The 25,562-nt window shown below is 48.1% G+C and overlaps 1 protein-coding gene across 3 annotated transcripts in view; it reads left to right on the forward strand.

Annotated features, from left to right (window-relative positions):
• Positions 1-23,428, forward strand: part of LOC111578744 (cullin-9) — a 45,826-nt gene extending 22,398 nt beyond the window's left edge. The window contains exons 19-45 of one of the 3 annotated variants that reach the window (XM_055018378.1): positions 27-132; positions 207-302; positions 376-551; positions 775-908; positions 1,877-2,062; positions 2,903-2,932; positions 3,453-3,589; positions 3,663-3,845; positions 4,524-4,681; positions 4,829-5,027; positions 5,124-5,295; positions 8,455-8,600; positions 9,279-9,405; positions 9,569-9,774; positions 10,925-11,178; positions 11,801-11,918; positions 13,225-13,473; positions 13,874-14,014; positions 14,093-14,257; positions 15,997-16,160; positions 16,256-16,349; positions 16,427-16,501; positions 16,874-16,984; positions 17,067-17,184; positions 17,266-17,399; positions 21,765-21,856; positions 22,203-23,428. In XM_055018378.1, the coding sequence (XP_054874353.1) occupies positions 27-132; positions 207-302; positions 376-551; positions 775-908; positions 1,877-2,062; positions 2,903-2,932; positions 3,453-3,589; positions 3,663-3,845; positions 4,524-4,681; positions 4,829-5,027; positions 5,124-5,295; positions 8,455-8,600; positions 9,279-9,405; positions 9,569-9,774; positions 10,925-11,178; positions 11,801-11,918; positions 13,225-13,473; positions 13,874-14,014; positions 14,093-14,257; positions 15,997-16,160; positions 16,256-16,349; positions 16,427-16,501; positions 16,874-16,984; positions 17,067-17,184; positions 17,266-17,399; positions 21,765-21,856; positions 22,203-22,425 (3,994 nt within the window). In that variant the 3' untranslated portion in view covers positions 22,426-23,428. The remainder of the gene's footprint in view (positions 1-26; positions 133-206; positions 303-375; positions 552-774; positions 909-1,876; positions 2,063-2,902; positions 2,933-3,452; positions 3,590-3,662; positions 3,846-4,523; positions 4,682-4,828; positions 5,028-5,123; positions 5,296-8,454; positions 8,601-9,278; positions 9,406-9,568; positions 9,775-10,924; positions 11,179-11,800; positions 11,919-13,224; positions 13,474-13,873; positions 14,015-14,092; positions 14,258-15,996; positions 16,161-16,255; positions 16,350-16,426; positions 16,502-16,873; positions 16,985-17,066; positions 17,185-17,265; positions 17,400-21,764; positions 21,857-22,202) is intronic. The other 2 variants (XM_055018379.1, XM_055018380.1) reach the window with 2 other exon arrangements.
• Positions 23,429-25,562: the final 2,134 nt, after the last annotated feature.

Here is a 25,562-nt window from a genome sequence, read left to right on the forward strand (position 1 = left end):
AATGATCCGGATGTGTCCCTGCTCAGACAACTTGCCATCCTGGTGGCCAGTGAGGACTCGAGCTACATGCCGGCCCGAATCCTGGTTCTGGGAGGAGACGACCCGACCAACATCAACACGGAACTGAACACGGTGAGTCCAGGAGGAAGATCCCTATCAGACGTGTTGGTTGTTGGTCCGGTCCGTCACCGTGTGTCTGTCTACAGGTGAACGTGACTCCGTCGGCCAGCCGAGTGGTTCTGTTGGAGAACATGAGCAGATTCTGGTCCATCATCCAGATCCGGATTAAGAGATGCCAGCAGGTCAGATCAGAGTTCTGGTGTCATCAGGTTCTGGTCCTCCCGCAGGTCCTGACCTCCCTCCTCCTTCTTGCAGGGCGGCATCGACACCCGGGTCCACGGCTTCGAGGTTCTGGGTCCGAAGCCAACGTTCTGGCCCGTCTTCAAGGAGCAGTTGTGCTGTCGGACCTACCTGTTCTATAGCACCAAGGCCCACACCTGGTGCCAGGAGGTGATGGAGGACAAGACGCAGCTGCTGCAGCTGTTCAACAAGTACGGATACTGCAGGAATACAGTTGAATTCAAACAGCTTCTGCAGGTCTTCAAGCTTCAAACCAGAACCTGATGATCTTTATTAACATATGTTTGTGTGTGTATTGTGTGCGTGTATTGTATTGTGTGTGTGTATTGTGTGATGTGTCTGTATTGTGGTGTGTATTGTGTGTGTGTATTGTGTAATGTGTGTATATTGTGTGTCTGTATTGTGTGTCTGCAGACTGAACAGCGCTCTCAGACATGAGCAGATGTTTGCTGATCGTTTTCTTCCGGATGCTGAAGCAGCTGAAGCTCTGGGACGAACCTGCTGGGAGGCTCTGATCACACCTATAGTCCACAGCATCACACACACAGGTACACACACACACCTGTAGTCCACAGCATCACACACACAGGTACACACACACACCTGTAGTCCACAGCATCACACACACAGGTACACACACACACCTGTAGTCCACAGCATCACACACACAGGTACACACACACACCTGTAGTCCACAGCATCACACACACAGGTACACACACACACCTGTAGTCCACAGCATCACACACACAGGTACACACGCACACCTGTAGTCCACAGCATCACACACACAGGTACACACACACACCTGTAGTCCACAGCATCACACACACAGGTACACACGCACACCTGTAGTCCACAGCATCACACACACAGGTACACACACACACACCTATAGTCCACAGCATCACACACAGGTACACACACACACCTGTAGTCCACAGCATCACACACACAGGTACACACACCTGTAGTCCACAGCATCTCACATACACTATACAAATATAAAAATATTTTCTGAATAATATTTCTGAGTATTGTGGGTACTGGGACCTCTTACCTGTAGCTCCTCCAAGTGTTACAGCTCCAGGTGTTCCAGGTAGTGTAGCTCCAGGTGTTGTAGCTCCAGGTGTTGTATCTCCAGGTGTTCCAGGTATTGTAGCTCCAGGTGTTGTATCTCCAGGTGTTGTATCTCCAGGTGTTCCAGGTATTGTAGCTCCAGGTGTTGTATCTCCAGGTGTTCCAGGTATTGTAGCGCCAGGTGTTGTATCTCCAGGTGTTGTATCTCCAGGTGTTCCAGGTATTGTAGCTCCAGGTGTTGTATCTCCAGGTGTTGTATCTCCAGGTGTTCCAGGTATTGTAGCTCCAGGTGTTGTATCTCCAGGTGTTCCAGGTGTTGTATCTTCAGGTGTTCCAGGTGTTGTAGCTCCAGGTGTTCCTGCAGGTGTTCAGCCACACTGAGGCTTCATGAATAATAAAGTGATTTTTTTTATTTTGCTGTTTCCTGTTTTCCCAGAATCCTCGGCGTTCAGCCCGTTGTCATGGTTACTCAGCGAGTACCTGGATAACGCCGAGTCGGCTCGCCGCTGTAAGAGCCGGGCAGCCATCTTTAACTCCAGAGTGCGGCGGCTGACTCACCTGTTGGTCCACGTGGACACGAGTCACAGCGAGGGGGAGGAGCTTAAACCGCCTGTCAAGTCCAGTGAGTCCTTTAACTTTATTTGCCCCGCAACCAGCTGGTTTAAACCGGTTCTGACTGAAACACCAGCTCTAATTGGTTATTGATTAGTTAACTGATAACTGGCTCTGATTGGTTATTGACTAGTCAGCCGTTAACTGATACATGATGAATAAATCATTGTTAGTTTAATATTTCAGTCGTTTTGGACTAAATTACACATCTGATGTTTTTACTGACTCATGATTTAATCATCAAATACCAGAAAAAATAGAAAGTTAATAAACGTGAGAACAGTAGTTAATGAAAAGTTATCTATTATTTTAATTAAAATCATAGATTTATTCTTAATGAGATTATAGATAGGTTGATGAAATCAAAGAAAAATATATGTTAATAATTTAAAATAATAAATTAACATAAAATAATTTGAAATTGGGGATAAAGATAACAATCATCTCAAATTTAAAAAAATATAATACAATATTTCAGTTAATAATTACTGAAAAATAAAATACTTATTTAGAAAAACAGCAATAATAAATAAAGTTAAAAGACAATTGTAAAAAATACTTTACTACTACTAAAAAATAGTTCAGATAAATAAAATAATTCTTATAAATTGTAAAATATTTGTTAAAAATAAAGAATTTTATAAAAAGTAATCAAACTACGAGCTATAAAACATAGATAAAAGTAGTTTGAGGTTTATTTTGAAGGTCCGAGAAGCTCTGCCCTGATGACTAAACATTGAGTTAGTCGCTGCTTTATGAAAACAGAAATGATTTCCTGGTGTTTCTTCTTGGTTAGTCCTGGAAGTGCTGAGTGTCTGAGATGCTGAACTAAAGTTTGTTCTGTTTCCAGAAGGTCTCAACAGAAGCAAAGAGCTGAAGAGTAAGTAGAGTTCAGAGGTCTTTCTGTCTTTCTGTCTCGCATCTTGTGTGTCCACATGAGGACCGGCGGCATTGCAGCGCCTTCTGCTGGTGGCTTCAGTCAAACAGGAAGATGCTTTGAGTCATTTCTAATCACTGAACATGTTTGTAGCTCATTAGATGCCACTGGGGGAGCGCTGCACTGAGTTAATCATCCAGTCTGGTGTCTTCCACCCCTCTGGAGAAGCTGAGGGTTTAGATGTGTCCAGCAGGGGGCGCTGTGAGCTTCCTCCTCCTCGTCTGAACTGAAACATCAGCTTCCTTCAGACCACTGACCATCAGGACGTCTCCGCTCCATATTTTCTTTCCATTGGACTGTTTTTAGAGCATCACTGACCTGTTTCTTTCCAGAGTAGAAGAAGAACTGAAGTACTGTTTTTTCTTTACGTTTCTGGCTGCTGCAGTTCACGTCTCATTTTTCTGATCACATCCATCGACGGCCGTCTCCAGAGAACCGACCGTTTTTTCGTTTTGTCTTCCAGATGGTAAAGAAGGTAAAAACAAAGACTCCACCGCGGCTTCCTCCTCCACCTCCTCTTCTTCAGCCAAGCCCAAAGTGAAGAGCAGCAGCAGCATTGCAGGCATCGCCCTCTGCTGGCAGGAAGTGGTACAGCGACAGGTGGGTCTCACTTCCTGTTCCACTCCATGATCTCCACCTGTGGAGGTGTGACTCGGTGACTCCTCCCCCTCAGGTGAAGAGGTTTCTGGAGTCAAGCTGCAGCCTGCCGGACTTCGTGGAACGTTATCGAACGCTGTACCTGCGGCTGAAGAACGCCATGGAGGAGCTGTTCGGACAGCAGACTGCCTTCGTCCTCGCACTGCGACATGGATTCTCTGCTGCGCTGCTGCAGCTGTCCATCCTCAGAGCCATGCATGTGAGTCCGGCAAACATCTGGATGAAAACTAAACATTCTAATGCTAACCGCAGCTTAAACCAGACTTCAGTTTGATGGTTGGACTCTGACTAAACTCAGCTAGAAATCCTGGTTTAAACCCAGGGTCACCATGAACGTATATTCTAGTTTAAACAAGTCTTAATGTGGATGTGAATCAGCCTTAGATCAGCCGTAAACCAGCTTAGATCAATCGTAAACTGGGCTTAGATCACTCATAAACTGGGCTTAGATCAGTCGTAAACCGAGCTTAGATCAGTCATAAACTGGGCTTAGATCAATCATAAACTGGGCTTAGATCAGTCGTAAACTGGGCTTAGATCAGTCGTAAACCTGGCTTAGATCAGTCATAAACCGGGCTTAGATCAGTCATAAACCAGGCTTAGATCAGTCATAAACTGTGCTGAGATCAGTCGTAAACTGTGCTGACATCAGTCATAAACTGGGCTTAGATCAGTCATAAACTGGGCTTAGATCAGTCATAAACTGGGCTTAGATCAGTCATAGTGTTAGGGTTCACTTAATAACTGAATATTCGGATCTCAAAATTAATATCCGGATACCACCGTCAGGACTGAATATTCGGATATTCGGGTCCAGCCCTAAATGAGTCGTACCTGCAGCTCAGGTGTTCACCTGTGATGTCATGTCATCCTGCAGGTGAGCGAGCGTTTTGCTCAGTACATCGATCAGATGATCCAGGCCTGCGGAGCGGCGTCCGGCAGCGTGGAGACTCTGGAGCGGCTGCAGCAGTTTCTGGAGCCGATGCTTTTCCTGTCAGGCCTGGAGCTCGCCAACACCTTTGAGCATTTCTACAGGTCTGATCTGCCCCAGAACCAGAACCAGAACTAGAGCCAGAGCAGGTGCTGATGAGTGTGTGTGTGTGTGTGTGTGTGTGTGTGTGTGTGTGTGTGTGTGTGTGTGTGTGTGTGTGTGTGTGTGTGTGTGTGTGTGTGTGCGTGCAGGTACTACCTGGGCGACCGGCTGCTGGCTCAGGGGAACGTCTGGCTGGAGAGTGCCGTCATTGACCAGATCGGCAGCTGCTTCCCGAGCCGCTTCCCCCAGCAGATGATGAAGAACCTGAGCGAGTCGGCCGAGCTGCAGCAGGAGTTCCACCTGTACCGGCTGCAGCAGCTGGACCGGCGCCTGCAGGAGCACGACCAGGTCAGCAGAACCCCACAGAACCTGCAGGCCTTCAGTCCATCTGGGCCCGCTGGAGCAGAACCTCATGAGCTCTTTGTCCTTCGCTTGTTGCCGTAGATGATGGAGGACGAGTTGGCGGAGTCAGAGGACGAGGCCGAGGTCCAGGTTCTGGTTCTGTCTCCGCGCTGCTGGGCCGTCTCCTCTCTCTGCTTCCTGGATGAACCAGCTAAACACTTTCCGTCAGAACTATGCTCCTACCTGAACCAGTTCACCCAGTTCTACACCCACAGTCAGTACCAGTTCACCCAGTTCTACATACACAATCCGTACCAGTTCACCCAGTTCTACGTACACAGTCAGCAGGTTTAACCCTGTCCCTGACCAGGACTAGTTGTGTATTAACCAGCTAACCTGTTGGTTCCTGTCTCTGACGGTCGGTCCATGTCTCTGACAGTCGGTCCCTGTCTCTGACAGTCGGTTCCTGTCTCTGACGGTCGGTCCATGTCTCTGACGGTCGGTCCCTCTCTCTGACGGTCGGTGCCTGTCTGTGACCGGTTGGTTCCTGTCTCTGACGGTCGCTTCCTGTCTCTGACGGTCGCTCCTTGTCTCTGACGGTCGGTTCCTGTCTCTGACTGGTTGGTTCCTGTCTCTAACAGTTGGTTCCTGTCTCTAACGGTCGGTTCCTGTCTCTGACTGGTCGGTTCCTGTCTCTGACTGGTCGGTTCCTGTCCCTGACGGTCGGTCCCTGTCTCTGATGGTCGGTCCCTGCCTCTAACGGTTGGTTCCTGTCTCTCACTGGTTGGTTCATGTCTCTGACGGTTGCTTCCTGTCTGTCTCTAACAGTCGGTTCCTGTCTCTAACGGTCGGTTCCTGTCTCTAACGGTCGGTTCCTGTCTCTAACGGTCGGTTCCTGTCTCTGACCGGCTGGTTCCTGTCTCTACCCGGTTGGTTCCTGTCTCTGACCGGTTGCTTCCCGTCTCTACCCGGTTGGTTCCTGTCTGTAACAGTCGGTTCCTGTCTCTACCCGGTCGGTTCCTGTCTCTACCCGGTCGGTTCCTGTCTCTAACGGTCGGTTCCTGTCTCTCACGGTCGGTTCCTGTCTCTGACCGTTGGTTCTTGTCTCTGACGGTTGGTTCCTGTCTCTGACCGGTTGGTTCCTGTCTATGACCGTTGGTTCTTGTCTCTGACCATTGGTTCCTGTCTCTGGCCAGTTGGTTCCTGTCTCTACCTGGTCGGTTCATGTCTCTAAGGGTCGATTCCTGTCTCTCATGGTCGGTTCCTGTCTCTCACGGTCGGTTCCTGTCTCTACCCGGTCGGTTCCTGTCTCTGACTGGTTGGTTCCCTTCTCTACCCGGTTGGTTCCTGTCTGTAACAGTCGGTTCCTGTCTCTACCCGGTCGGTTCCTGTCTCTACCCGGTCGGTTCCTGTCTCTACCCGATCGGTTCCTGTCTCTCACGGTCGGTTCCTGTCTCTGACCGTTGGTTCTTGTCTCTGACTGTTGGTTCCTGTCTCTGACTGGTTGGTTCCTGTCTATGACCGTTGGTTCTTGTCTCTGACCATTGGTTCCTGTCTCTGACCATTGGTTCCTGTCTCTGACCAGTTGGTTCCTGTCTCTGACCAGTTGATTCCTGTCTCTACCTGGTCGGTTCCTGTCTCTCACGGTCGGTTCCTGTCTCTACCCAGTCGGTTCCTGTCTCTACCCAGTCGGTTCCTGTCTCTAACGGTCGGTCCCTGTCTCTAACGGTCGGTCCCTGTCTCTAACGGTCGGTCCCTGTCTCTAACGGTCGGTCCCTGTCTCTGACTGGTCGGTTCCCGTCTCTAACGGTCGGTCCCTGTCTCTAACAGTTGGTTCCTGTCTCTGACTGGTTGGTTCCTGTCCTTAACGGGCGGTTCCTGTCTCTACCCGGTCAGTTCCTGTCTCTACCCGGTCGGTTCCTGTCTCTAACGGTCGGTTCCTGTCTCTAACGGTCGGTTCCTGTCTCTAACGGTCGGTTCCTGTCTCTAACGGTCGGTTCCTGTTTCTGACTGGTCGGTTCCTGTCTCTAACGGTCGATCCCTGTCTCTGACGGTCGGTTCCTGTCTCTAATGGTTGGTTCCTTTCTCTGACTGGTTGGTTCATGTCTCTGACGGTTGGTTCCTGTCTGTCTCTGACCGGTTGGTTCCTGTCTCTGACTGGTTGGTTCATGTCTCTGACGGTTGCTTCCTGTCTGTCTCTGACCAGTTGGTTCCTGTCTCTGACTGGTTGGTTCCTGTCTCTACCCGGTTGGTTCCTGTCCTTAACGGTCGGTTCCTGTCTCTACCTGGTCGGTTCCTGTCTCTACCCGGTCGGTTCCTGTCTCTACCCGGTCGGTTCCTGTCACTCACGGTCGGTTCCTGTCTCTCACGGTCGGTTCCGGTCTCTCACGGTCGGTTCCTGTCTATGACCGTTGGTTGCTGTCTCTGACCGGTTGGTTCCTGTCTCTACCTGGTCGGTTCCTGTCTCTCACGGTCGGTTCCTGTCTCTACCCGGTCGGTTCCTGTCTCTAAGGGACGGTTTCTGTCTCTAACAGTCGGTTCTTGTCTCTGACTGGTTGGTTCCTTTTTCTAACAATTGGTTCCTGTCTCTAACGGTCGGTTGCTGTCTCTGACTGGTCGGTTCATGTCTCTGACTGGTTGGTTCATGTCTCTGACGGTTGCTTCCTGTCTGTCTCTGACCGGTTGGTTCCTGTCTCTACCCGGTCAGTTCCTGTCTCTACCCGGTCGGTTCCTGTCTCTAACGGTCGGTTCCTGTCTCTCACGGTCGGTTCCTGTCTCTCACGGTCGGTTCCTGTCTCTGACCGGTTGATTCCTGTCTATGACCGTTGGTTCCTGTCTCTGACCGGTTGGTTCCTGTCTCTACCTGGTCGGTTCCTGTCTCTACCTGGTCGGTTCCTGTCTCTCACGGTCGGTTCCTGTCTCTCACGGTCGGTTCCTGTCTCTCACGGTCGGTTCCTGTCTCTGACCGGTTGGTTCCTGTCTATGACCGTTGGTTCCTGTCTCTGACCGGTTGGTTCCTGTCTCTACCTGGTCGGTTCCTGTCTCTCACGGTCGGTTCCTGTCTCTACCCGGTCGGTTCCTGTCTCTAATGGTCGGTTCCTGTCTCTAACAGTCGGTTCCTGTCTCTGACTGGTTGGTTCCTGTTTCTAACAATTGGTTCCTGTCTCTAACAGCTGGTTCCTGTCTGTAACAGTCGGTTCCTGTTTCTGACTGGTCGGTTCCTGTTTCTACCCAGTAGGATCCTGTCTGTAGTGGTCGGTCCCTGTCTGTAACGGTCGGTTCCTGTCTCTAACGGTCGGTTGCTGTCTCTGACCGTTGGTTCCTGTCTCTAACGGTCGGTTCCTGTCTCTAACTGTTGGTTCCTGTCCCTAACGGTTGGTTCCTGGTTCCTAATGGTTGGTTCCTGTCTCTCACCATTGGTTCCTGTCTCCAGGTCAGTCCATGTACAGTCTCAGTCACTCCAAGCCTCGGCGGCTGCAGTGGACGTGGCTCGGACACGCTGAGCTGCAGTTCGGCTGCTCGACGCTGCACGTCTCCACACTGCAGATGTTCATCCTGCTGCAGTTCAACAACCACCAGGTAACACACAACAGACACACACACACACACACACACACACACACACACACACACACACACACACACACACACACACACACACACATAGAGAGACAGACAGACATACATACACGCACACACACACACACACATAGACAGACACTGGGTCTGGGTCTTAGTGCCCTCCCTCTTCCTGACCTTAGAGTGACTCTCATGTTGTTGACTGCTGAGTTGTTGACTGTTGTGTTGCTGACTGTTGTGTTGCTGATTGTTGTGTTGCTGACTGTTGTGTTGCTGACTGTTGTTTTGTTGACTGTTGTGTTGCTGACTTGTGTTTCTGACTGTTGGTTGTGTTGTTGAGTGTTGTGTTGCTGACTGTTGTGTTGCTGTTATGTTGCTAACTGTTGTGTTGTGTTTCTGACTGTTGTGTTTCTGACTGTTGTGTTTCTGACTGTTGTGTTGCTGACTGTTGTGTGGCATTGCTGCCTGATGTTTTTTGACTGTTGTGTGGTTTTGTGTTGCTGACTGTTGTGTTGTTTCTGATTGTTGTGTTTCTGACTGTTTTGCTGTTGTGTTGCTGACTGTTGTGTTGTTTCTGACTGTTGTGTTGCTGACTGTTGTGTTGTTGTATTGCTGACTGTTGTGTTGTGTTGCTGACTGTTGTGTTTCTGACTGTTGTGTGGTGTTGTGTATCTGCAGGAGGTGTGTGTAGAGTCTCTGCTGCAGGTGACGGGTCTGTCTGCTGCCGTTCTGCTTCACGCTCTGCAGCCATTGGTCAATGACGGTGGCCCGCTGACCTGCAGCCCTCCAGAAGATCCTGGTCAAGGTGAGTCATCGCTGCCCCGCCCCTTCTATAGACCCCACCCCCTCTCCGCCTGACTCCACCTCTCTGACTCCGCCCCTCCCGTCTGACTCCACCCCTTTCTATTTAACTCCACCTCTCTCTATCTTACTCCACCCCTGTCTGACTCCGCCCACTCCTCCACCAGGTGTGCTGTGCCTGAACCAGCAGGTGGCGTCCCTCAGTGAGGACGGCGTCCCGACGTCCGTCCGGTTGCTGCCCAGACAGACGTACCTGAACGTGGACGAGGACGCGGCAGGAACTCTGGAGAGGAAGAGGAACTACATCTACTGCCTGATCGTCCACATCATGAAGCAGGAGAAGGAGATGCACATCGACAACCTGGTCTTCAAGGTCAGAGGAGGAAACACTGCCTGCAGTTCCCTGTTGGTCTGAGTCAGTCCTGGAGAACCAGGACCAGGAGGAGGTTCTGGTTCTGTAGAATCCAACATGTGGAATAAATTAGTTTTAATTAAATATTACAGATTTCAGCTCCTGATCCTGGTAAAACTAAAAAAGTTTTGAAGCTGAAAATACATTGATTTCTCTCATTTCTACCTGATCAGTGTTGTTAGTCCACCATGAAACACTGTCCGTCCGTCCGTCAGCAACATTCCTATATAACGGACTAACAGATTTGGGTGAAATTTCCAGGGAAGGTCAAAAATGACTCAAGGACCAAGTGATTAGATTTTGGCATGGATGCGGCTTATAGTCTGTATCCACGGCTTTGTTAAAGATTTCTGTATCATTGCCAGATAGCAGCACGGCGTCACTGTAACCATGACAGCAAGTGAACACTACGTGATCACATGATTGTGATCCTGCTACAAATCCACCACTGAAGACTTATCAGGACTTATCCATCAGAAATGATCCAAGGAACAACTGATTAAATTGTGGGGGAGTTTCTGAGTCCCATCAATTCCCGCCACCTGCTACATATTTAGGTCACGTGATCCGGTATCCGTACATAACGTACACATGCAGAACACACGCCTGTGATCAGGTCATCTTGTTTGTGGGTACATCTATATTAAATGGAGCCGTGATTTCTGATCATCAATAACTAATAATCAGAGGCTGCATTTCTGCCTTATGGGGGAATGAGCAGCCTTGGAGGAGGACTGAGCTCTGAGGGCTTTTCTAGTTTTGTCGTTTTCTGTTCGCACTGAAACTAAAAACTCTGAGTCTTTGTCACATGACTGCAGGTTTTTTGTTTCCTACAGAACCTGTCTGATACTAGAAGTTTACTTTTGGTGAATCTTTAATGAGGTGTTCAGAAGAAAATGATTTTGCCGAAACTTCAGCTCAGATTTGGTTTCCAGCAAAATAAATAGGAACACGGTTTTCAAACCAGCCGCTGAATCCATGAATTCTCCAGGTTCTGATTAAGTCCTTGGTTCTCCTCCAAGTTCTGATTAAGTCCTTGGCTCTCTGCTAGGTTCTGATCAAGTCCTTGGTTCTCCTCCAAGTTCTGATTAAGTCCTTGGTTCTCCTCCAGGTTCTGGACTCATGTCAGAAGCAGGAAGCGTTGCGGTCCCCGGGCGGAGGCAGCTTCAGCTGCAGCACCGGCGATGTTCTGTCCTGCATCATGCATGTCATCAGCAAAGGCTGCATCCGCCGCAACGAGGACAACCCTCACATCGTGGAGTTCCTCCCCGAGGACCCGTCCACGCCACAGAAAGGCCAGGCCCAGTTCTCCTTCAGCCGGGCCGACATCCAGAAGGACGGCGCCGACAGCCGGGCCGACATCAGGTGTGACCTCTGACCTCACAGGGAGTAAAGCTAACCTCTGGCTCGTTAGGATGATCACTGATCAATGATTGGATTGATTATTGGCAGAGCAGGTCTGATCCCTTTAATAAACTTTAACGCTGATCAAACTGAGCTTTTATTAAATCAGTTCTTGTGTTGGGTCGAGGAACGAACCGACTGCTGATGTTCCCAGAATTAGTTCTGATTCCAGATCAGTAATTAAATATTTGGTTTCTTCCGTGTAAATATCAGACATTAAATTCTCCGTTTCTATGAAAGACGTGTCTTTTTGTTTTGTTTCCTTTAATTTTCCTGATTCTGTCTCAGACGAAACTCTGAGCTCCAGTCTTTTCCAGCTGCCAGAGTGAAGCTGTGAGATGTTTCCAGGTTTGTTCTGGTCAGACGGAGGTTTTTTCTTCTGTAAACTGAGTGTTCAGGATCTGTGGACGTTTGGAAACACGACTTTCAGCTCAACCGTCCAACGACTGATCGATAATCAATAATCGTTGATCAGCTCCAGCTGCAGGTTGTAGTCGGGTCGGCCAGCAGGCGGCGCCGCAGGACCGGCTCAGTGTGTAGTAGTGTGTATAGTTGTGTGTATAGTTGTGTGTGTGTGTTGCAGTCTGGTTCCGACTCCGCGGCGGTTCGAGGACGGAGTTCTGGACGCTGTTCTGTTCTCCATGGGACGGACAATGACGCAGGAGGAGGTCCGACAGCTGATGCAGAGGACGGTCCAACAGGTGAGGTCTGACACCAGGTACCCTCAGGAACTATCTGGGTACTCAGTAATCAGATTACTTCTCAGGAGACTACCAGACTACTTCTGGGACTCAGACATTCATCCAGAAATGTCTTCAACACCTTCTGACCTCATGCAGCCCCAGATCATCACACTCCCACCTCTGTGCTTCACTGTCAGGACTCTGCATCCACTGTGGTGGTCCTGGTCAGGTTCTCACCAAACATCTGGACTCTATCTGAGCCCAACTAGTTTATCTTCATCTGACCAAAGAATGTTCTCCAACATCCATCAGGCTTCTTCTCATGTTCTTCAGCAAACTTTCATCTGGAAGTTTAGTTCTGAGCAGCAGCCAGGTTTAGTTCTGGTCCTCCGTCCATAGAGGTTGATGTTCTGAAGGTTCCTTCACACTGTCTGAGCTTCACACGAACTCTGGTTTCCATTGAGAACCCCTGAACCAAATCTGAAGCAGCTGCTGTCTGTTTTTACAGCTGGATGGAGAAAGTAGTTCACTGTCTGTGGAGTCATTTTTGGAGCTCTGATTAGTGGTACTATGACTCCTTCTAGACCTGATTAGTGGTACTATGACTCCTTCTAGACCTCCTGATTAGTGGTACTATGACTCCTAGACCTCCTGATTAGTGGTACTATGACTCCTTCTAGACCTGATTAGTGGTATGATGACTCCTTCTAGACCTCCTGATTAGTGGTACTGTGACTCCTTCCAGACCTGATTAGTGGTACTATGACTCCTTCTAGACCTCCTGATTAGTGGTACTATGACTCCTAGACCTCCTGATTAGTGGTACTATGACTCCTTCTAGACCTGATTAGTGGTACTATGACTCCTTCTAGACCTCCTGATTAGTGGTACGATGACTCCTTCTAGACCTCCTGATTAGTGGTACTATGACTCCTTCTAGACCTCCTGATTAGTGGTACTATGACTCCTAGACCTGATTAGTGGTACTATGACTCCTTCTAGACCTCCTGATTAGTGGTACTATGACTCCTAGACCTCCTGATTAGTGGTACTATGACTCCTTCTAGACCTGATTAGTGGTACTATGACTCCTTCTAGACCTCCTGATTTGTGGTACTATGACTCCTTCTAGACCTGATTAGTGGTACTATGACTCCTTCTAGACCTCCTGACTAGTGGTACTATGACTTATTCTAGACCTGATTAGTGGTACTATGACTCCTTCTGTTCATCAGGTAGACTGGTTGGAATCACAGCTGGACTCTGAGTGGTTCTCTGGTTCTACCTGGGAGCTGACCTCTCCAGGTGATCTGTGTGTTCTCAGGTTTCAGGGACTCTGAGTCTGGACCTGGACCGGGCCGAACACCTGCTGGTCCACTGCAGGTGGAACGTGGACCTGCTGGTGCAGCGCTACACAGATGACCCTGATGCCCTCATCTTGGCTGCCGGCCTCAAATGTCGAAACCCGCAGCCCCCTCCAAGCCCCGCCTCCACCTGCCCCGTTTGCCTCGGGCCCAGAACCGGAACCCTGGAACCAGTTCCGTCTCTGAGCTGCATGCACTACTGCTGCCGGGTGGGTTACTGATCCCTGAACACACTGTTATTGATCCCTGAACATGCTGTTACTGATCCCTGAACACGCTGTTATTGATCCCTGAACACGCTGTTACTGATCCCTGAACACGCTGTTACTGATCCCTGAACATGCTGTTACTGATCCCTGAACACGCTGTTATTGATCCCTGAACACGCTGTTACTGATCCCTGAACGCACTGTTACTGATCCCTAAACACGCTGTTATTAATCCCTGAACACGCTGTTACTGATCTCTGAACACGCTGTTATTGATCCCTGAACACGCTGTTATTGATCCATGAACTGTTACTGATCCATGAACCGTTATTGATTGATCGACTGTGATCAGATGTTCACATTGTGTGTCTCTCATCTCCATTGTGTCTCTGTGCTACAGTCGTGCTGGCAGGAGTACCTGACGGCGAGGATCGAGCAGAATCTGGTGATGAGCTGTAACTGTCCAATCACAGACTGCCAGGCCCAGCCCACCTCACGCTTCTTCCTCAGCATCCTCACCGACAAGGACACCATCGCCAAGGTAACAGCGTCAGCCGACCTCTCATGGGTCGTCCCGTAGGTTCCCATGTGTCACGTGACCCGTGTTCCCTCCCTGCAGTACGAAAACGCGCTGCTGCGGGGCTACGTGGAGTGCTGCTCCAACCTCACCTGGTGCACCAACCCCCAGGGCTGCGACCAGATCCTCTGCAAGGAGAACGTGGGCAGCATGGGCACCTGCTCCAGGTGCTGCTGGTCCTCCTGCTTCAGCTGCAACTTCCCAGAGGTAGAACCACAACCACAGTAGAACTACAGTAGAACCAAAACCACAGTAGAACAAGAACCAGAACCACAGTAGAACCACAATAGAACTACAGTAGAACTAGAACCAGAACCATAATAGAACCAGAACCATAGCCATAGTAGTACCAGAACCATAGTAGAACCTAAATGACATCTGTAACTCTGTGACTTTTGCCCCAGGCAGTTGCCAGCTGTTACCCCTGTGTGCTATCTGCCTCCAGCTGTTACCTCTGTGTGCTTTCTGCCCCCCAGCTGTTACCCCTGTGTGCTATCTGGCCCCCAGCTGTTACCCCTGTGTGCTATCTGCCCTCCAGCTGTTACCTCTGTGTGCTATCTGCCCCCAAGCTGTTACACGTGTGCTATCTGCCCTCCAGCTGTTACCCCTGTGTGCTATCTGCCTCCAGCTGTTACTCCTGTGTGCTATTTGCTCTCCAGCTGTTACCCCTGAATGCTATCTGCCCCCCAGCTGTTACCTCTGTGTGTTATCTGTCCCCCAGCTGTTACCCCTGTGTGCTATCTGCCCCCAAGCTGTTACCCCTGTGTGCTATCTGCCCCCCAGCTGTTACCCCTGTGTGCTATCTGCCCTCCAGCTGTTACCCCTGTGTGCTATCTGCCTCCAGCTGTTACTCCTGTGTGCTATTTGCTCTCCAGCTGTTACCCCTGAATGCTATCTGCCCCCCAGCTGTTACCCCTGTGTGCTATCTGCTCTCCAGCTGTTACCCCTGTGTGCTATCTGCCCCCCAGCTGTTACCCCTGTGTGCTATCTGCCCCCCAGCTGTTACCCCTGTGTGCTATCTGCCCTCCAGCTGTTACCCCTGTGTGCTATCTGCCTCCAGCTGTTACTCCTGTGTGCTATTTGCTCTCCAGCTGTTACCCCTGAATGCTATCTGCCCCCCAGCTGTTACCCCTGTGTGCTATTTGCCCCCCAGCTGTTACCCCTGTGTGCTGTCTGCCTCCAGCTGTTACCCCTGTGTGCTATCTGCCTCCAGCTGTTACCCCTGTGTGCTATTTGCCCTCCAGCTGTTACCCCTGTGTGCTATCTGCCCCCCAGCTGTTACCCCTGTGTGCTATCTTCCCCCCAGCTTTTACCCCTCTGTGCTATCTGCCCCCCAGCTGTTACCCCTGTGTGCTATCTGCCCCCCAGCTGTTACCCCTGTGTGCTATCTGCCCCCCAGCTGTTACCCCTGAATGCTATCTGCCCCCCAACTGTTACCCCTGTGTGCTAACTTCCCCCCAGCTGTTATCTCTGTGTGCTATCTGCCCCCCAGCTGTTACCCCTGTGTGCTATCTGCCCCCCAGCTGTTATCTCTGTGTGCTATCTGCCTCCAGCTGTTACCCGTGTGTGCTATCTGCCCCCCAGCTGTTACCCCTTTGTGCTATCTGCCCCCCAGCTGTTACCCCTGTGTGCTATCTTCCCCCCAGTTGTTACCCGTGTGCTATCTGCCTCCAGCTGTTACCCGTGTGCTATCTACCCCCCAGCTGTTACCCCTGTGTGCTATCTGCCCCCCAGCTGTTACCCCTGAATGCTATCTGCCCCCCAGCTGTTACCCCTGAGTGCTATCTGCCCCCCAGCTGTTACCCCTGTGTGCTATCTGCCCCCAGCTGTTACCCCTGTGTGCTATCTGTCTCCAGCTGTTACCCCTGTGTGCTATCTGCCTCCAGCTGTTACCCCTGTGTGCTATCTGCCTCCAGCTGTTACCCCTGTGTGCTATCTGCCCCCAGGCCCACTACCCCTCCAGCTGCAGCCACATGTCCCAGTGGATGGACGATGGGGGCTACTATGAGGGGATGAGCATGGAGGCTCAGAGCAAACATCTGGCTAAGCTCATCTCCAAACGCTGCCCCAGCTGCCAGGCCCAGATCGAGAAGAACGAGGGCTGTCTGCAGTAAGAACACACCTGGACACACCTGTACACACCTGGACTAACACACACCTGAACACACCTGTACTCCCTAATGGTGATGTCGTCTCTGTCCTCAGTATGACCTGTGCCAAGTGTAACCACGGTTTCTGCTGGCGTTGTCTGAAACCATGGAAACCAACACACAAAGATTACTACAATTGCTCCGCCATGGTTGGTTCAGACACGGTCACGTGATCCAACCATCCAATCAGAGCCCGTCTGGTAACTTTCCTGTGTTTCTGCTGCAGGTGAGTAAAGCAGCGCGGCAGGAGAAGAAGTTCCAGGATTACAACGAGAGATGCACCTTTCACCACCAGGCCAAGGTAGAGCTGCAGCTGCTGGTGGTGTCCTTTTTGTTGTTGTTGTCCTTTTTATTGTTGTTGTCCTTTTTATTGTTGTCCTTTTTGTTGTTGTCCTTTTTGTATTGTTGTCACTGTTGTCCTTTTTGTTGTTGTTGTCCTTTTTATTATTGTTGTTGTCCTTTTTGTTGTTGTCCTTTTTATTGTTGTTTTTGTTCTTTTTGTTGTTGTTGTCCTTTTTATTATTGTTGTTGTCCTTTTTATTGTTGTCCTTTTTTATTGTTGTTGTTGCTGTCCTTTTAATTTTTGTTGTCTTTTTTATTGTTGTCGTTGTTATCATCATTATTATTATTGGTATTATTAAGCTCCAGGTGATGTTTGTTTGGATGCTTCCAGGATTTTGCCATCAACCTGGAGAACAAGGTGTCGTCCATTAATGAAGCTCTGCAGATGAAGTCTCTGACCTTTGTCATCGACGCCTGTAAAGTCCTCGCTCAGGCTCGGAAGGTACCTTCATGGTCCTCAGAGGTCCTGTTCTGGTTACCTGCTCAGGTGAGTTTGCTGACTGCGCCCTGCTCTGTGTCTCCAGGTGCTGGCCTACTCCTGCGTCTACAGCTACTACAACCAGGAGACGGAGAAGATGGGCATGATGGAGCAGCAGACGGAGGCTCTGGACCTGCACACCACCGCCCTGCAGATCCTGTTGGGTGAGAACCTGCAGCCTCCATTACCAGCCATCACTCAGAGGTTTAAACTGGTCTGACTGGGTTCACTGGTTCTGTCCTCAGAGGAGACGCTGCTGCAGTGCACCGACCTGGCCTCCTGCATCCGGCTGCTGAAACCGGAACACCTGAACACTGGATTGGAGCTGATCCGACGCATCCAGGAGCGTCTGCTGGCCATCCTACAGCACTCCACACAGGTACTAGTCTGGAACCAGTCTGGAACCAGTCTGGAACCAGTTCAACATAAAGTTGTGTTCAAAATAATAGCAGTCCCACATCACTAGTGAGATAAATCACTGTTTTTGTGAGAATTTCAACTTCTACACTGCAAGTAAGTCTCTAGAAGGTTTAGTAAAGGTATAGAAAACCAACAGACCCAACAGGCATGACGTGCATCTGCTGATTCTGTGAAACTGAATAATTAACTGAAAGGGGTGTGTTCAAAAAAATAGCAGTACTGAGTTCAATTAGTGAGGTCATTGATGATGTGAAAAAAATAGGTGTTAAACAGGTGGCCCTTATTTAAGGATCAAGGCAACTGACGCTGCATATGCTGGCTGTGCATTTATCCTTGAAAAACAGTAAAATGGGTCATTCAAGACACTGTTCAGAAGAAGAGCATTCTTTGATTAAGAAGTTAATAAAAGAGGGGAAAACCTATAAAGAAGTGCAGAAAATGATAGACTGTTCAGCTAAGATGATATGAAATGCTTTAAAATGGCAGCCAAAACCAGAAAGGCCGAAATGACCAGAAACCAGAAACAACTATTCGAATGGATCGGAGAATAACCAAAATGGCAAAGGCTCAGCCAATGATCAGCTCCAGGAGGATCAAAGAAGATCTCAGGTTGCCTGTGAGTACTGTAACAATCAGACGACGTCTATGTGAAGCCAAGCTACCAGCAAGAAGCCCCCGCAAAGTCCCATTGTTCAAAAAAAGACGTGCTGAAGTGGCTACAATTTGCCAAAGAACACACTGACTGGCGTAAAAAGAAATGGCGTAATATTTTGTGGACTGATGAGAGTCCAAAGTGGACCCACTGTCTGTGGGTCTAAGGACCACAGAAAGTTTGTCAGACGTCCTGCAAACACTGAATTCAAGCCACAGTACACGGTGAAGACGGTGAAGCATCACGATATGGGGATGTTTCTATGGTGTTGGTCCTATTTATCACATACCAGGGATCATGGATCAGTTTGAGTACATCACAATACTGGAAGAAGTCATGTTGCACTATGCTGAAGAGGAAATGCCCCTGAAATGGGTGTTTCAACAAGACAATGACCCCAAACACACCAGCAAGGGAGCAAAATCATGGTTCCAGACAAACAGAATTCAAGTAATGGAGTGGCCAGCACAATCCCCGGACCTTAATCTCATAGAAAACTTGTTGGGTGACACAAAAAATGCCGTTCATGAGGCAAAACCAAGAAATGCAGAGGAATTGTGGAACGTAGTACAATTGTCCTGGACTGCAATACCTGTTGACCGGTGCCAGAAGTTGGTCGACTCTATGCACCACAGATGTGAAGCAGTTATCAGAAACATGGAGGAGGTTCTGTTATGTTCTGGGGCTGCTTTGCTGCATCTGGTACAGGGTGTCTGGAATCTGTGCAGGTACAATGAAATCTCAGGACTATCAAGGTATTCTAGAGAGAAATGTGCTGCCCAGTGTCAGAAAGCTTGGTCTCAGTCGCAGGTCATGGGTCTTGCAACAGGATAATGAGCCAAAACACACAGCTAGAAACAGCCAAGAATGGCTAAGAGGAAAACATTGGACTATTCTGAAGTGGCCTCTATGAGCCCTGATCTAAATCCTATTGAACATCTGTGGAAGGAGCTGAAACATGGCGTCTGGAGAAGGAACCTTCAAACCTGAGACAACTGGAGCAGCTGCTGATGAGGAGTGGACCAGAATACCTGCTGAGAGGTGCAGAAGTCTCACTGACAGTTACACAAATGGTTTGATTGCAGTCATTGCCTCAAAAGGTTGTGCAACAAAATATTAAGTTATTTTTGTCCAGGCCTGTTTCATGAGTTTATTTTTTAAAATAATTCTGTTGAACCACGGTTCAAAAGCAATGTCTGATTTTCATTGGTTAATTTTCATAGAATTTTTATTTATTATTACTTTTGTCAGATTCAAATTATTTCTGTGACCATTGTGGGTTTTTCTTTCATTAACCGAGGGGTACCAACAATTTTGTCCACGTGTGTAACTGTATAACCAGTCTGGAACCAGTTCAACATATAACCAGTCTGGAACCAGTCTGTTTGGACCCACTGATGGTTTAAACCAGGGGTGGGCAAACTTTTTGGCTCAGGGGCCACATTGAGTTTTGAAATTCGACAGACGGGCCAGACCAGCATCAGATGGATGGAGATTGTGCAAACTAATATGAATTACATGTTAAAGACATTACTGACAAAGTAAAGAATACTCGCATTCAGTTTTCGTGGGAACAGTGTTGCTGGTCACCCTTTTTTGCCAGTGCATCAAAGTCTGGTGTCAATTTGATTGTGGCGATTCTCAGGATAGATCTGAGGTTTTCATCAGTTAACTGGGATCTGTGGTGTGCTTTGTTGATGTTCATCACGCTAAACGGCTGCTCACACACGTAGGTAGATCCGAACAACACCAGCATCCTCTGTGCCACCTTCCAAATGTTTGGAAACTTGGCTTCACTTAGTGATGTGTAAAAGTCATTCAGTTTAAGGGAGCTGAACCTCTCCTTTAAGACTGAGTCATTTTGAAGATCGATCACTTCCAACTGCAACTCCTGAGGTGCTGTTTCTGAGTCTTGTGACGAGGGACATGACACCAGCTGAAGTGACTTGTCAATTTTTTCACAATCAGAGAACCAACGGCAGAATTCTCCGTGTAGGTTGTGTAGTAATTCCTTATATTTCTTCACATTGAGTGGCCTCTGTCAGCGTCGCCAGTGTAGGGAAATGAGCGAAGGATTTTTTGACATTTGTCTTGCGAATAAAGTCAGTTTGGTTTTGAAGGCTGTCACATTTGTGTACATTTCGTGCACAAATTGATCTTTCCCTTGCAGCTTCACGTTCAGTTCATTCATGTGCGTCAGTATGTCCACAGCAAAAGCAAAATCACAGAGCCAGTCTCTGTGGCGCAGCTCAGGGAAATCAGCAGTTTTCCCGATTAACTCCAAAAATGAGCTTATCTCGCCTTTGAGCTCCCACACTCGCTGACATACTTTCCCCAAACTTAACCAGCCGACATGAGAGTGGTAAAACAAGTCCTGGTGATCAGCATCAGTTTCTTAAAGAAACTTAATGAACTAACGATGCTGAAGCCCTCTCGATCCTATAAAGTTAACGAGTTTTACGACTGGCTTCACGGCATGATCAAGATGCAAACCAGACTTACAGAGCGCTTCCTGATGGATTATGCAGTGGAGGAAAATCACATCCAGCTCAGGGTTTTCCTCCTTCACTTTATCCTGGATTCTTTTGAGCAGCCCGATGTTTTTTCCTGTCAAGTTTGGCGATCCGTCCTTGGTGACATTGGCGAGTTTACACCAAGGCAGCTTCAGCCTCTCGATGACCCCAGACACCCTGTCGTACAAGTCCGCTGCTCGTGTTTCCCCCTTCATGGATTCCATGGTCAAAAATTCATCCGTTGTCTCAAAATTGTCATTAATCCCTCTAATAAAAATTAAAGGCTGAGCAGTCTTTTATGTCATTACTTTTGTCCAGTGCTAATGAATATAACTTGAAGGACTCCGCTTTTTCGTTCAGTGAGCTGGCTAAGTCTTCACAGATTAGTTCAACACGGCGAGTAACTGTCCTGCGTGATAAACTAATTTTTTCTAATTTGTTTCTGCTCTCTGGACACAGGAGACCTGCTGTCTCTACCATGCATTCTTTCAAAAGCTCCCCTTCGGAGAAAGGCTAGCTAGTCTTTGCTATTTTGAATGCTAGCAAATCACTTGCCCTCGTGCTTGACTCTTGAATTGTAGTTTGTCGAAAAAAAGCATTTTGCTGAGTCTGTAAACTGGCTGCCAACCTCTGAGCCGTAGCTGTCCGTTCTTGTGCTGACTGGTTGCTAGCGTAGTTAGCATGCTTCGTGGAAAAGTGTCGGCTGATATTGTATTCTTTAAAAAGCGCAACAGTGTCATTGCAAATAAGACATACAGCCTTTGAACGGACTTTAGTGAAAAAATATTTAGTAGTCCACTCCTTCTGAAACACTCGACACTCACTGTCTGCTTTTCTTTTCTTTGATCCACTCCTTGTTACAGCAGCTCAATGCAGTTGTAAAGTGGAAGACGAGAGAATAAACCAAAAAAGGTCACTTGTGTCTGGAGTGCGCCATCTAGTGGGGTCAACAGAAACGCCGGGTTCTGCAGGAGAAGGCCAAATGAATGTGGTCTTTACTGTAATTTCATCAATTCTAATATTGACCAAATTATTTCGTGGGCCGGATTGAAAAGCCCAAAGGGCCGTATGTGGCCCGGGGGCCGTAGTTTGCCCATGCCTGGTTTAAACTGACAGTTTGTGTGTTGATCAGTTATTGATCAGCTGTTTTTGTGATCAGGACTTCAGGGTTGGGTATCAGTCCAAGAGCAGCCAGGAGGCGGAGTCTCCACAGGCATCCAACCTGTCCAACCACACCGACGCCAATAAAGTGTGAGTAGCTCACCTGTCCTTGCATCTGTCCTCACATATGTCCTCACCTGTCCTCATCTTTCCTCACACCTGTCCTCGTCTGTCTTCACCAGTCCTCACCCCTGTCTTCACACCTCACCCATGTCCTCACACCTGTCCTCACACCTGTCCTCACACCTGTCCTCACACCTGTTCACATACCTGTCTTCATCTGTCCTCACACCTTTCCTCATCTGTCCACACACCTGTCCTCATTTGTCTTCACCGGTCCTCACACCTGTCCTCACACCTGTCTTCATCTGTCCTCACACCTGTTCTCGCCTGTGCTGTTGCCATGGTAACAGTGATGTACCTCTGCGTCCTCCAGGTCCAAGTCGGACCGGGCGTCGGACTCCGGGGACTCGGACAACAACAACTACACGGGGGAGGAGGGCGGTGAGGAGGCGGAGGACGAGGACGACGAGTACGACGAGGAGTATGTCCCCGAGTGGCACGAGGACTACGACGAGGACGACATAGACGAGGACGACTTCTTCTCTGACGACGACGAGTCCGAGAACCTGGAGCGGGACTTCAGCCCCTTCGACTGAACTGGACCGAGCCGGTCGGGGAGGACAACCACCTCCTCGTCTCATCTGCTGCCGTCTGAGGACGACGGAGACGATCACAGCAACGTCCTCCTGAAGGCCCCGAACACAGCTGCACTCGCTTCACTTCTGTTTCACCTTCTGTTTCCCCTGAGTCCAGTTACGGGAGTGGACGAGGAACAAACTGCTCCGAGATTCAAACAGTGTGAAGCTGATTTAAAGCCTCCTTAACCCGTGAAAAGTTTGAATTAAGACTAAAGCTGGTTGAAAATAAAATTAATGTTGTTCTGAAACTGGTTTCAAAACATTTAAAGAACAGGATGCTAACGATAGCATCTGAGACCAGTTTAAACCAGATTTAGTTCAGTCTGAAACTAGATTAATCCAGTTTGAAATGAAGCCTTTTAGAAGGAGTTCTCGTTTCCAGATTTTCTTTTTCCTCCAGGTCTGATCTCAGAGCAGTTTTCCGGCGTCTCTTCTGTACCAACCCGCCTGGACTCGGTTCCGGTTCTGGATCTTTTTGAGCGGACGTTTGTTACTTTGTGATGATTCACGAAACAAAATGTGTTTGTTTGCTGCTTGTTGGGTTTCAGTGACGGACTCTGGAGCCGGACTGAGGTCCAGCTCTGTCCATGTTCTGCTGTAGAACCTTTAGTTCTTCACGTTCTGCCTTGGTTCTGTTCTGCTGGAGGCGGCCTTCATTTGACACTCGTGTAGATTTTCTGGCTGAGTTTTTTTACGAGCTGCAGGATGTTTCTATGCATCTGGAACGTGTCCATCAGCCTCCCAAGTATCACTGCAATAACCGAAGACTGCTGCGTCCCAGAAGAACCCATTCAGACCCGAGTCCAGAACTTCTTTTGAGGTTCCAGCTCCTGTTTTGCTGTAATTTTGAAAGATCCTATATTCATATTGTTGATGTTCTATAATGTTCTTTCTGGTTTATTTGCTGGAGTCGAGCGACTTCAGCCGGCAAAACTCAATAAAAGCTTTTTCTGCTACGCTGCAGATCGACTCTCATTCCAGAACCTTCCAGAACCATCTTGCTCAGATGTTCCCGCTCATGAAACCAACTGGGGTTGATTTAGTGTCAGAAATACCTGAAGTGACACACATGAAACACGGATGTTCAGATTTAGTCTGATTTCAGTTCAGATTTAAATCCAAGATAAAAACTTAAAACTGGAAGAATTAATTCCACATCCATTCTGACACCAGTTTGATGTCCAGGTTTAAACCAGTTGAAACTGGTCTGGCCAGCTTGGCACCAGTCTGAAACTGGTTTAAAACCAGTCAAAGACTACTCTGAAACCAGTTCAGTCCAGCTTTAAGCCAGTCTGAAACCAGTTTAATAGTGTTTCTGTCCAATGTGAAATGAGTCTGAAACCAGTTTAAAGGTGTTTCTATCCAGTGTGAGACCAGTTTAAACATCAATGTGATTCTGGTACAAAACCAGTCTGAGATCCAGAAACCAGTTTGACTCCAGAATAGAACCAATCTAGTAGTGGTTATCACGTTCGCCTAACACGTGAAAGGTCCCTGGTTCGAGACCGGGTGGAAACATGAGATGTATTTATAGGGGCAGTGGTGGCACAACGGTTAAGTCTCTGGACTACTGATCAGAAGGTCAGAGGTTCAAGCCCCGATGTGGCCACTGTCGGGCCCTTGAAGGCCCTTAACCCTTCCTGCTCCAGGGGGCGCTGTACTGTGGCTGACCTGCTGCTCTGACTCCCCCAATTCGGGAGAGATGCGAAAATCAGAGTTTCCCCTCATGGGATTAATAAATAAATAATAAAATAAACAAAACAAAAACGTATCAACAAAGTTTTCTGTTAGAGTTTGTGTTTTTCTAAGTTTGACTCCAAGATTTTAAATACTTTCATTTACTGCAAATGAATATCTACTCCAAATGTCTCACTAATAATCATTATCAGCCTTAAAAACCCACAAAACACCCCTCTATACTGGACCACACTTAGTACAGTCCGGTTCCCCCTTCTATAAATCTGCTTGGAATCTTCCACTTCCTGTTTGTCAAAGTGGCCTTCTACCTGGACAGGTTTTGTTGGAGCTCATGCAACAAACATTTTGGGTAACTGCACTTTAATATGGATGGATGACGTTGAATTAGAGTCTGTTTTAATGAGACTGAGTTCAGATGTGTAGCTCTGTCATTAAATAGGAAATTATTTCTCAGAATTCACAGAGAAAAGTCTGAAATGTTTGCTAGGTTAGCGTCCCACATGTTCTTTGGCTCAGCTAAAGCTAACTCTCTCCAACTTCTGGATCTCTTGAGTTGCTTGTTGCTTGGTTTCTAAATGTTTTTGACACTCGGCCCCAAAGATTAAAACCTTCTACGGCTCACAAGCTGCAACAATTCACACATTATGAGTTGAACCCTCAGTTCCAAGACTTTCCAAAGCCTCCACACCTCTTGAGTCCTCAGGACCTGAGCTTTCACACAGTCTGAGGGCTGAAATTTTCTAAGTCCCACAGTAGTTCTCTGTTAGATTGAACCTTCAGACAGTCCAAGGACTGAAATCCTAAAAGTTTTTGAGTAGTTCTGTTAGTTTGAACCTTTAGACAGTCTGAGGACTGAAATTTTAAAAGTTTCTCAGTAGTTCTCAGTTAGTTTGAACTTTCTGGTTAACAGAAGCCTTAAAACTTGTGACCATGAGTCTTGATTTCACATTTAGATCATCCATCTGAGTTCTTCTCAGACCTTCACCTGTGGGTTTTTTAGAAATCCTCAACAAACTTTGATTCTCTTCACTGAACAGTAAAGTTTGTGGAGATCAGAAGGTAACATTAGTTTGATCGATGCCTTCAACTACTAGTAGACTTTATCTGGAAAGCAGTTTTCTGAAATGAGTTCTTAGTAAATCTGTCCACAATCAAACCAAGAACATAGAAGGAGGAAATGTTTGAAGAAACAACTTGATGTTTTCATTTCAGACTAGAAAACGCTTTAAAACCTTTATCTGTTTTTACTCTTTTTCATCCTTTTATTGTCTCTTCTGTTTAATTTGATCTTCTAAAGTCTAACTGGTGTCTTTTCAAATGTTTTGTCTTTAGTTTGATTCTTCTTAAATGTTTGGTTTTGCTCTTTTCTCACCTTTTATTCTTTTCTAATGTCTGGT

The sequence above is a fragment of the Amphiprion ocellaris genome, chromosome 16 (assembly GCF_022539595.1).
Source record: "Amphiprion ocellaris isolate individual 3 ecotype Okinawa chromosome 16, ASM2253959v1, whole genome shotgun sequence".
NCBI lineage: Eukaryota > Metazoa > Chordata > Actinopteri > Pomacentridae > Amphiprion > Amphiprion ocellaris.